Source organism: Erinaceus europaeus, chromosome 8, assembly GCF_950295315.1.
Source record: "Erinaceus europaeus chromosome 8, mEriEur2.1, whole genome shotgun sequence".
In the NCBI taxonomy this organism is placed as follows: domain Eukaryota; kingdom Metazoa; phylum Chordata; class Mammalia; order Eulipotyphla; family Erinaceidae; genus Erinaceus; species Erinaceus europaeus.
The window spans coordinates 58,632,936-58,645,286 of NC_080169.1; the positions used below are offsets into that span (position 1 = coordinate 58,632,936).

Genomic DNA, 12,351 nt, shown 5'->3' on the forward strand with positions numbered 1-12,351 from the left:
GCAGCACAATTCATAATAGCTAAAACCTGGAAGCAACTCAGGTGCCCAACAACAGAAGAGTGGCTGAGAAAGCTGTGGTATATATACACAATGGAATACTATACAGCTATCAAGAACAATGAACCCAGCTTCTCTGACCCATCTTGGACAGAGCTAGAAGGAATTATGTTAAGTGAGCTAAGTCAGAAAGATAAAGATGAGTATGGGATGATTCCACTCATCAACAGAAGTTGAGAAAGAAGATCTGAAAGGGAAACTAAAAGCAGGATCTAAATTGAAAGTAGGGCACCAGAGTAAAAACCCTATGGTTAGGGGTAGACATGCAACTTCCTGGGCCAGTGGGGTGTGGGTGTGTGTGGGGGAGTATGATGGGACATAGTCTTTTGGTGGTGGGAATGGTGTTTATGTACACTCCTAGTAAAGTGTAGTCATATAAATCACTAGTTAATTAATATGAGAGGGGAAAAATTAATTGTATGTCTCAAAGTTTTTAAAACGTAGACTGAGTCTTTTTAATATATATAGGCTGTGTATTTGCTATACGGACTCTCTCAAAAGCCTAGAACAAATAGATCAGAAGCAACCAATGGCACAGCTACATACAAGATACTGGGTACTATACAGCAAACCCTAACAAAAGGACTTTTAAAAGTTAACCTAATTACCAAATAATGTGATGATAACATTAACTATCAATTGTCTTTTGGAACCCTAAGACAGCAAGAACCTCACATCTCCACTATAGAGCCTATATTTCCCCCAGTACTGGAACCTTAGGGTAGGGCCCACTTTCCCGTATGCCTCTCCCAATCCATATCAAATAATACTGCATCTGCCAATCGCAACCTAATCAACACAATGATTGCCACCTCAACATGCTTCAGCTCAGACTGTGTCCAGAGACTTCACGTGTGGAATGACAACCCTTCAGCTTCATTACACGGGTGAGAACTTTCCTTTCATAGTATTCTCTAATTCCATCCCAGGTGGATCACTTTCTAACAAAGTCCCAAAACCTAGATATACACCAGGTTCTGTGAGAGAGAGCACATGTTCACACGTATCCATAAACTAGTGCAAAATATATACCTGAAAGCAGAAGTACACTAGAGTTTGTAGTGAGTACCCCCCTAACTCTTCCTCTCCACTATTCCAACCTTTGGGTCCAATTGCTCAACAATTTGTTTGGCTTTGTATGTTAACTCTCCTTTCAGCCACCAGGTTCCAGATGCCATCAGGATGCCACCCAGGCTTCCCTGGACTGAAGATCCCACCAATGCGTCCTGGAGCTCCGCTTCCCCAGGACTTACCCTACTAGGGAAAGAGAGAGGCAGACTGGGAGTATGGACTGACCAGTCAAAGTCCATGTTCAGCGGGGAAGCAATTACAGAAGCCAGACCTTCCACCTTCTGCAACCCACAACAACCCTGGGTCCATGCTCCCAGAGGGATAGCGAATGGGAAAGGTATCAGGGGAGGGTATGGGATATGGAGATTGGGTGGTGGGAATTGTGTGGAGTTGTACCCCTCCTACCCTATGGTTTTGTTAATTTTTTCTTTCTTAAATAGAAAATAAATTTAAAAAAAGCAATTCACCACTCACAAAAAAAAAAGAAGTTATGTTAGAGCTTAGATGAGTAGTATCTTAAGATTCATTAGTTTATTCTAAAAATCAACTAATTTACATTAAAGAAAATCAAAACCTATAGAATTTGCCTAGAGTCATTATTACACAAAAAGTCATGTATCTGTTCTTCTGCAGCTGCTAAGATCATGTTTGAATTATGTACAAATTCTTATTGTTTCCATACTGTTTCTTTTTCTATAAATGGTGGACAAAAGAAAAATGAGTGAGCATATTTCTAAGGAGATGTCCAGTTTTCCCTTCTAACTTACAAAAGTTCCTATTTATCTTAAAGAGCAGAAAGAAGCCCCCACTTCTTAACAGGACAGTGTTGAGAAAATTGCTGAGATATCCTCATTTAATTAATACATAGACACTTGGTGATTGGATATCACATACCAACTCTCAAACTATAAAGAGATATACAGCATTGAAAACAAGTATTGCCTCAATAAAAAAGATGATAGTTAATAATATGTCTGGCCCTTTAACAGGAACCATATTCTCTTCATGTATATGCTATGGGAATCAGAGTAGAACACATCTAAGACACTGGCAGTTGGAAGAGTATGGGAAGACATGGAAGGATCCTGAGGACCAGTGACAAAAGTACTTGAAAAAGAAAAGACAGAAATGTTAAGTTGGCCTAGAGGTAAAACTATATGTAAAACGTGTGTGTGTGTGGTAAGTTAAAAGTAATGAATTCTTTTATTTGATCCTTATAACAACAGGTTTATAGATAAAAAGTCAAAACCTACTATATCAAAAGCTTACTGTTATTAATAAAGCAACATTAATATGTTAATGCTGATTCAACAAAATAAATCAAATAAGTAGTACTTATGAGATAGATCCTCATATTTGGAAAAAAATTGACTAAGAAAATTCATTTAAAAAGATAGACAACATAAAACACCTTTTTAAAAAATTGAACAAATCAAGAGCAATCCATGATCACTGTTATATAACTAAAGGACATTTCTATGAGATACTAGTGTCACTGTGAACAGATATATTTCTGTTAATATTTTTCAAAATTACTAACAGCTATCTTTCATAAAGTTATACCACAGTTCCCTCTGTATCGCTCCATCTTTCTGTGTGTATGTATATGTGTGTATGCATGAGTCAAGGATGAAAACTAAGGAAAGTGTAACATAAATCAAAGGAGAAAATAACAGACAAAAACAGAGAAATCATACCCTAGAGTAAGCTCTCTCATCTCCCGAATCTGAAATTCATTGATGATTTTTTCCTAAGATGTGTTATTTCATTGTAGTTTTTTAAGTTTCTACTAATTGAACATTATTTTAATGTTTTCTTTCATTTCAAAGGTTACAGTTGTTGATAATGCTGAAAATGCCTATTGCTATTTATAGCATCTGAAATTCTGAATAAGCTATTATTTACCAGATGAAATATGAAGATAAAGAGGTCTCCTGAAAGTCTAAATGTTGTGATAAACTAAAAAGTGAAATAATCTGAAAGAATAAATAGGACTTATCATGACAGCTCATACCAGGAAGTTAAACAAAAAACCTTTTCCATTGGAATCTCTTTTAGTACCACAAGTTCCACGTGGAAACTACTTACATTTTCAGGAAGAGAAGCAAAGGTTACAGCTGAAGAAACTTCTCCTTGATAGAATTTTTCTAGTGGCCGAGTTAACAGCCAACACAGAAAAAAAAGATATCGCTGAATACTATGATCAAGTATTTCAGTCAATTTCGAAACGTCACCTGGGAGAATCAGTGACAGGATTATTGCTTGTATATCCAACTTCTATTCTTCATATCCTTGAGTCCTCCAATGACACTCTTTTCAGAATTCTTTTAGATTATATTAACCACGAAGAGAATGACACTGACTTTTTTATCAAAAGCATGAAAATCGTAGTTGTGTCCCACAACATCCCAACAAGACTCTTCATTCAGTGGCATGTTTCTGTAATTAAAGTGCCAGTCCTGTATCTTGATGATGTAACACAATCTCAATCCCTTGAGGAGGTCATCATAGAATTTCTCACACAAACTCATATGCTGGCACATCATATTTTCAAGACTGTTAAAATGAGTAGTAAAGGCCCAGGAGACAACTTGCACCAAGTTACCCCTGAATTACTTCTCCCAGAGCAAATAGTAAAGTACTTGTGCAAATCTGAAGAATTCCTGGACCCCAAAACATTCATAAACATGTACAATAAACCCCTGCATATCATCTTGGATTCTGAAGTGGTATGGCCTGCTCCTTCTCGCTTTTAAGACTGACTAAAACAATTAGGCTGATGTCAAATCTCTTACGGAATTTAATCTTCTTAAGTAAGAGAAATATAAACTCAAATTTACTCTTTTCTCTAAGAAAAAAAATAAACATAATACTGAAATATCCACTAAGGTAATAATATTATCTCCTGGAGTTTGTTAAGCTAAACTTGAAAATAAATACATTTCTTCTGATTTTTATTTCAGTATAGTGTTTTAAATTGTAGAGTAGCTTAAAAATAATTATGAATTATCCATGCTATTCAGATGAAATTATTCAAAATTTTAAAGAAAGGCTGTATATTAAATTATACATAGATTTCCATATATTCAATAATCAATAACCATGTTGTATTATGTTCTGCAAATACAATATTTGGGCTAGAAATGTATAAAAGAACATATGGTATGACATAGTTTTAGATGATAATTTTTAAATATTTTTATTCATTTTGATTAGAGACAGACAAGTTGAGAGGAAAGAGAGAGAAAGAGAGACAGAGAGAGAAACCTGAAGACCTGAAGCACTATTTTATATCTTGTGATGCTTCCCCCCTGAAGGTAGAGACCAATGCCTTGAACGTGGGTCCTTGCACACTATCATATGTGTGCTCAACCAGATGTGCCACCACCCAAATCCTACGTGATCATTATAGTAGTAGTATGTGAGGAAAAGTTTGTGAACACAACTGTGTTACTCTATATGTCTCTTGAAGTGAAACAAAAAAATCCAAATTTTGAAAATCACGTCTAAAGATCACACATTCTGTACTATTGACTCAAAAACATTGATTTTCTTATATAGTTTAAAACCACAATAGCTTTTAGTGTTTTTTTTTTATGAACAAAATGATGAGTGTATTATGTTCTTTTATAGAATCAGCTTATTGAACAGCCTTTCCTAGGCCAAGGGAGATAGCAGTGTTCACAGAAGATATGATTACTCCTAATCGTGATTAATGATACATGAAATTTGTAAAGTTTCTATGACTACATGTAAGATAAACTCATTGGCTATTTTTACTATTTATTTCCCATAACATAGTTAATTATGTGCAATTTCCAGATCTTTTTAATATAGGTCTTGTCCTTGCTTTACTAAGGAGAAAAATGTGTGTGCATGCGTTTTGGGAGGTATGTACTGTATTTAAAATTTTCTAGATCTAAAGACAGACTCAGTAGTAGAACTTGGGATTCTATGTGTGAACTTACATGGGTTCAGTCCTTGACACCTTTGCAAATGCTGGAGCAATGTTCTGCTGTCTTCACTCTTTCTGTTAAACAAAACTTATTTTTCAGTTTGTTTTATTAGTATTTTGAAATGTTATTTGATATTTATCCAAAAGAATTCAATACCTTAGGAAACAAACTGCATTGAATAGAAGACATTTTCCATAATTATCATTTATCATGTATTTTCAGTCTCCTGGGGGTAAAAATTAATTTCAATATGCACCTCATATTTGTCAAATGTGAGTAATTTTGATATCATTAGTTCCAATAACTAATGTAATTTTGTTTGATAACGAATGAAATTTCAGGAAAGATCATCCCAATTTTCAAATATTCTTTAGATCTATTGGTGTACTAAGGGTTAAATTAGCTTTTCACCCTGGCCTTTCCCTCAATGTTTCTTAAATACCTTGACTATATTCTATAAATCAGTAGTTTTTCCACCTGTATTATCATTTTATTGAGGAATTCTTAATTTACAGGATTGTTATTGTTATAAGGGAACACTCCCACATTTCCCTAAGGCAGGTATCCAAACATTTCACTCTCAACCATACATTCATCTTGTGCTACCCTAGAGACTCAGGTCCCCAACCTACCCTTAGAGCTATTCCCTTGCCTCTTCTGAGTCCCCAAATATGTGCAGTGGATGGCAATCCATTAAGGAATAACCTTATTTTATTTTATTTTATTTTATTTTATTTTATTGCCACCAAGCCTATTACTGAGTTCCTGAGAGCCATTTTTCCATGTCTTTCTTTTTTGTGTGTTTTTTTTTTCTTCTCTTTTATTAGATAGGACAGAGAAATTAAGAAGAGAGAAGGGAGAGAGAGAAAGAGAAAGAATGAAACACCAGCAGACATATTTCTCCACTCATGAAGCTTCTTCCCCTGCAGGTCCTTGTGTATGGCAACCAGATGCACCACTCCAGCCAACAGATTCACCATATTTAAAATACATGACTCTGCCTCTAGCATGAAATACAAATAAAATTCTAGTAACTTAAATTGCTGAACTTCCTAAATAGTTCATCAATATGTCCATAAATGAATAATACACATTAACCTAGGCATGTCTGAGCATACTTGAAAGAATGCAAAATATCATATTCACACAGTAAAATGCAATTTAATTTGATCAGATGCAAAATTTACTAAACCTTACAGACTCATAAGGTTGTTTTCAAATCAATGTAAGTCATAGTTTCCTAACAGTAAAACTTGATATAAAGCAACCAGTGCACAAAAGTGTAGCCAGAGAGAAAAATGAATATTGTGGCACTAAAAAATTAACAGTCAATGTTCTTATATCATATTCGTGTATAATCTATGAACACAAACTCTTAAAATGGTGGGACCAGTACCACTGACCTACTAATTTTAATTCAGTTTCAGAGCAACAGAGGACTTTCAGAAAGGTTATTGTTTTCTTGAACAAAATATATAACCATGCTGTTTTTAAGTAAAATTCCACCACTGATTAATTTAAAATTTCTGTTGTCTTCAGTTTAATTAAACAGGCATCTGGAGTCCTTCATGGACAGTAATTGGTTAATACAAATGGATTTTTATAGCAGTTTATCATCACATTAGTAACACAGAACCACATTTCAATTTAGTTAAGTCTGTTCTTAGCTATAAAATTTCCCCAACAGCCATGTGAAAGGGGCTGTGAAAGAGTCTATAACCAACATCATACAAAATATTTTAGACCATTTTATAACATAATGTAGAATTGGAGTCCCCCCTCCCTTTGTGGCCAATATAATAAATTTCCAGGTTACCTGCTCATCTTATGTAATAAATAACTTACAGAAATGTTATGACAAGAATCTCTTTCAGGGAGTCCGGAGATAACGCAGTGAGTTAAGCGTAGGTGGCGCAAAGCGCAAGAGCCTGTATAAGAGTCTCGGTTCGAGCCCCCAGCTCCCCACCTGCAGGGGTGTTACTTCACAGGCGGTGAAGCAGGTCTGCAGGTGTCTATCTTTCTCTCCCTCTCTCTGTCTTTCCCTCCTCTCTCCATTTCTCTCTGTTCTATCTAACAATGACAACAATAATAATAACAACAATAAAACAACAGAGGCAACAAAATAAAATAAATAAATATTTTTTAAAAGCATCCTTTCAAATAAGTCTCTCCATTTTCTTTGTCTATAGGTAAGGATTCTGATGTCAAGAGTTTTTGCAATAGTGAAAAAACAAGAGTTGATAATAGTTGTGCTCCATATTGACTTCAACACTTTAAATAACTGTCGTCTTTATGAAGGGTTAGGAGTTAACTCTAAGGGTTCTCATAACTGTTATACCACACCCCTTATGTGTTTCTGTCTTTCCAGGGTGTCTTCTTGAGAAATCTCACTAAACTTACACAGATATCTTCAACTTCACATAGTCTAAATAGAATGTGACATTCAATGTATAGAATAGAGCACTCTCCACACAGTTGCTAGAGTGGAAGCTTGAATATTAATCCTAATCTCTTTCCTTCTTTTGTATCATCTTAATCTTATACCTTCTTTTGTATCATTGAGAGCCAACCAATCAGATTTCTTTTTTTCTTTTCTTTTTTTGGCTCCAGGTTTATCGCTGGGTTTACTGCTCCTGGAAGCCAATTTTTCCATTTTGTTGCCCTTGTTATTATAGCTGTTGTTGGATAGGACGGAGAGAAATTGAGAGAGGAGGGGAAAACAGAGAGGGGGAGAGAAAGAAAGACACCTACAGACTTGCTTCACCTCCTCTGAAGCGACCCCTCTGCAGAGGGGGATCCAGAGTCTTGAACCACCTGGATGCTTACTCTGGTGCTTGTGCTTTTACACCTTGTGCACTTAAACCCGCTGTGCTACTGCCCAGACCCCTCCTATTTTCTACAACAAAGTATTTCCAGTGTCTGGCCTTATTTCTTCACCCTCTTTAAAGTTTCTACATTCCATTCCCCTCTTCTTCCTCTTCACTTAGCTTTCATAGTACTTCTTTCCAGCTTAAAGGCAATACAACGCAAAGTTTCAAAAAGCGACATTTGGAATTGAATTACTATGTTGAAACCTACGTTATAGAACTGTTATTTGCTTCTTTACCTTTCTGTACCACCTTTCACATCTGTAATATAGATTTGATAACATCAACTATATGATTGTGACGACTGCAGTGGAATAAGGCTATAAGCATTGTGCCATAGTTTAAACATTCAATAAATGTTATTCTTCTGATCAAAATTCTGCTATGACTTTCATAGCACCCCCAAGATGAAAAGCAAAAGTCTGTGGTGAAATGCAAAGCCTTGCTTCTGTGTTTCTGGCTTACTAGCTACTCATATTCATCCTGTGCCCACCATTCTATAACTATTTTATTCTTTAACAATTTCCCATTATCCACATGTTCTTTGCCTTTAACTCCCTTATTCATTTTCCTCAGCAAAATTATGCTTATTAAATTTTATTTCCGCTATGAAGCCTGTCAGACTCCAGAAACCTTTTCTTTTCTACCCACATTGTACATGGCACCCAACCTCATCTCAGCAATTCTCCTGTCATATTCCTGTTGTTTGCACAATCATTTCCCTGCCAGAAAATCATAAGCAATTACCATGGAATATTTTGGTATTTATACCCTTAGTACTTCATTTGAATAGGAGTTATTTAAAATACCTGCATAATTTTCCAAGGCTAATTATATATGATTTTTTTGAAAATTGTTATGAAATTTCAATATATTATAATGCTCTTATGATAGATCAGATTTTGGCCACTGTTCATGAGTTCTTTAAAATAGCAAGTCAAGATCTAACAGTTGCACCTTATCTGGAATTTTCCATTTTGCCCACATAATCATTTCTTTCACTCTAATTTGGAAGAAGGCCAAGAATATATTCTGGAAGCAATTCAGTCAAACTTTTGCATTGATATATTATTACTCACTGAGCCAAGTATAGGAGCTCATTCCCAATTCATTGGATTAAAAATGCTCTTTCCTGTGGGAGCATTTGAGCAAGCTACTAGTAAGGTCAACAGCTTTTTTTCCATTTGAAAAATGCTTTCCATATACTCATTAAGTTCTTGTCTCATTTGCTACACTTATGTGCCCTTTGAGGTATGTATTTGATAGATAGTAGTTTATTATATCTACTTGCTTAGTTTATTAAAATATAAATTAGATTCTAATTATATGTTGTCAGTATCTATGGTCAGTTACCTTTTTAAAAAAACTAAGTCATCTTTTAAAGACATTATTTTAAAACAATGTACTAAATGAAATTTCTTGAATTATGGAGAAATTAATGTTTCAGTGTGGACATATTTATACTTTACCAAAATGTAATGATTTTTCAGATCCCTTTCACTCAAATCTCATCTTCCTCTCTTTTTTCAGTTTATACTATAGTTTTTGGAAGTGAAGTAACACACTACTCTAAAGATATCTTTATTTTAGTGTAGATTAATAACTGCCCACCTTGTTTTATTTTACTTCTAGTACTTAACATTCTTGGTTTTTTTGGTAAAAGTTATTGAGCATATACTTATGTTCAACCAAAATAAAAATGAAATATGAAGAAAATATTGAAGTGTGATGCTTAACTTCTGTTATAGACTTTATCCTAATTCATGGCATGACTTTGCATAATTAATTGAATTATTTTGAGGTCTCTACTCTGCTACTTCTTAGAAGCTGTAAGTATGACAGAGAGTTCTAAAAATCTCCTGAACTGTTTCTCCATAACTCTATAACACGTGGTCCTGGTATATATCTCAGCAGTAGCTCATCAGACTTTCATACCTAAAACTCCAAAGAACCCAGGTTCAATCCCCTGCACAACCATATGCCAAAACTGAGCAGCAGTCTTGCCTGCCTGATCCCTCTCTCTAGTAAATAAAATAAATCTTTAAAATAATGTCTCTATATAGAAAAATAAGTTATCTCATAATTAGACTGGCAGGATAAGAATAATGTGTTTTTATTAAAATGTTAGATATTAAATTTTTAATTAAACATAATTGTATCAGTAATTCCTTGATTATTTACAGTATTATAAGTTTACAGAGGCACAGAGGCATAGTCCCACACTGCACCTACCACCAAACTTCTCTGCCCCTCTTCTCCCCCAATAAAGATGGATTGGGTACTCTTCTTTCTTCTTCTTCTCCTTCTACTACTACTTCTTCTTCTTCTTCTTCTTCTTCTTCTTCTTCTTCTTCTTCTTCTCCTTCTCCTTCTCCTTCTTCTCCCCCTCCTCCTCCTCCTCCTCCTCCTTCTCCTTCCTCCTCCTCCTCCTCCTCCTCCTTCTCCTCTTCTTCTTCTTCTCCTTCTTCTCCTCCTCTTCTTCCTCCTCCTCCTCCTTTTCCTTCTTCTTTTCAAATCCATGTGTGTCAATTCTCTACATTCCACATTAAGATAGAACCTGTTGAATGAATGACTAACTCATTTGATTAGTGAATACCTAGGAGAAGTAGAAATACCTTCTTTTAAAAACTTCATCCACGAGTCGGGCAGTAGCACAAAGGGTTAAACGCACGTGGCAAGAAGCGCAAGGACCAGCATAAGGATCCAGGTTTGAGCCCCCCAAAGGAGTCCCTTCACAGGCAGTGAAGCAGGTCTGCAGGTGTCTGTATTTCTCTCTCCCTTTCTGTCTCCCCTCCTCTCTCCATTTCTCTCTGTCCTATTCAACAACAATGACATCAATAACAATAAAACAAGAGCAACAAAAGGGAATAAATAAATAAATAATAATATTAAAAAAAAAACACTTCATTCTAGTGTGAAATTCATTTAGTGCAGAGATGGATGGGAAGCCAAAACATAAAACGGGTATATATTAAATTATGAAATATGATATCTAAATAGCAAGCTAGGTAGCATTGTAGAATCAGAAGAAATAAGTTAAGGTTGGTAGAAATCAGAATCAGAAGAAATGAGTTCAGGTTGGTAGAAAGTCATTGAAGATTATAAACAAGGTACACTCAGAACAATTCGGTTACTGGGTTTACAAAGTAGGTATGATGCTGTCAAAAGATTTCCTAGTAAGTTGTAAGCTCTCCTGGCAGTAGATGATAATCATTTGAACTAGAATAATAACTATGGAAAGTATGAGTACTAATTTGAAAGACAGTCAAAAGGTAAATAAGTATAGGTTATCAGGGAAATAAAGGTGTCAAATATACTAGTTTTTCCAAGAAGATGGTGCATTCCTGATGTTGAAAATATACAAGGAGTACAGGGTTTGAAGGGGAAGGTTGTATTTTCAATTAATAATATGGCTACATTAAGTTGGAACAATTTTTTCTTGGATAATTTTTTCTATTATCACCATTTTGGTGAGAAGCATAGAGAACATACATTGTACTAAATCTTATGTTTGTGAAATTATACAGTATTCATATGTATTTTCATATAAATAAATAACTTTTGGGGAAGAAAAGTCAATGAAATTGCTGAAAGACTAAAATAAAAGGAAAATTATTCCAAAGACTATCTTGATATTTACCACCATAGTCCTTCTAATCTTCCTTCCATATTCAGAAGAGTTAAAAATAGAACCAACAGTGTTGAATAATTTTAATTATTTTCGTATGTCAAATAAAAGTTATTCAAACCTTTAGTTCAATAAATACCTAATAATTGCTTCATATGTGTATGACATGTTATCATCCACACAAGACAAAGGTATTTACAAAGTTACATAAAATTCTTCCTAAATTCATCAATATATTATTTATTCCATTTAAAATATGTAAATAGGGCCCAACAGTGGCACACCTAGTTGAGTGCACATTCACAAGGATCCAGGTTCAAACCACCACCCCATAACTGGAGCAGGAAGGTTTCACAAGTAGTGAAGCAGTGCTGCAGGTGAGGTGTCTTTCTCTTTCTCTCTCCCCTACCTCTTTCTGTGGTATCAAATAATATAATGGCTTCCAGGAGCAGTGGAGTCATCTTGTAGACACCTAGCCATAGCACTAACCCTGGTGGTGATTATATATATGAAAAAGTATCCTTTGGGATTCTATTGAAATGACTTGGCCACCTTTCTACTGATTTTTTTTTCTTTCTACTGATTATAGGACAACACATATGCCATTTTTTTCACACTGATCATAGAAAAAAATGTGTCACATATTGGATTGTATTTTCTCTATTTAGTCGCATGGCATATATGAACTAAGAACCTATGTCAGACATGGTGGCTTATTATGCGATGCAATTGTGAGCAAATAAGTATAATTTCTGCTTTGTAGAGTGTGCTG

General features: G+C 35.0%; 2 protein-coding genes across 2 annotated transcripts in view; one reads left to right on the top strand and one right to left on the bottom strand.

The window, feature by feature from the left end:
- Positions 1 to 12,351, bottom strand: part of ZNF804B (zinc finger protein 804B) — a 606,727-nt gene that overhangs the window by 535,083 nt on the left and 59,293 nt on the right. The gene's annotated exons all lie outside the window — the stretch shown is intronic.
- TEX47 (testis expressed 47) lies at positions 2,170 to 4,083 on the top strand. The gene is made up of 2 exons (XM_007532065.2): positions 2,170 to 2,275; positions 2,958 to 4,083. The coding sequence occupies exon 2, from the start codon at positions 3,129 to 3,131 to the stop codon at positions 3,882 to 3,884; it is 756 nt and encodes a 251-aa protein (XP_007532127.1). The 5' UTR covers positions 2,170 to 2,275; positions 2,958 to 3,128; the 3' UTR covers positions 3,885 to 4,083.

Excerpts from the sequence above, each read along its gene's own strand:
- TEX47 (XM_007532065.2), top strand. The coding sequence starts at position 3,129 with ATGACAGCTCATACCAGGAAGTTAAACAAAAAACCTTTTCCATTGGAA.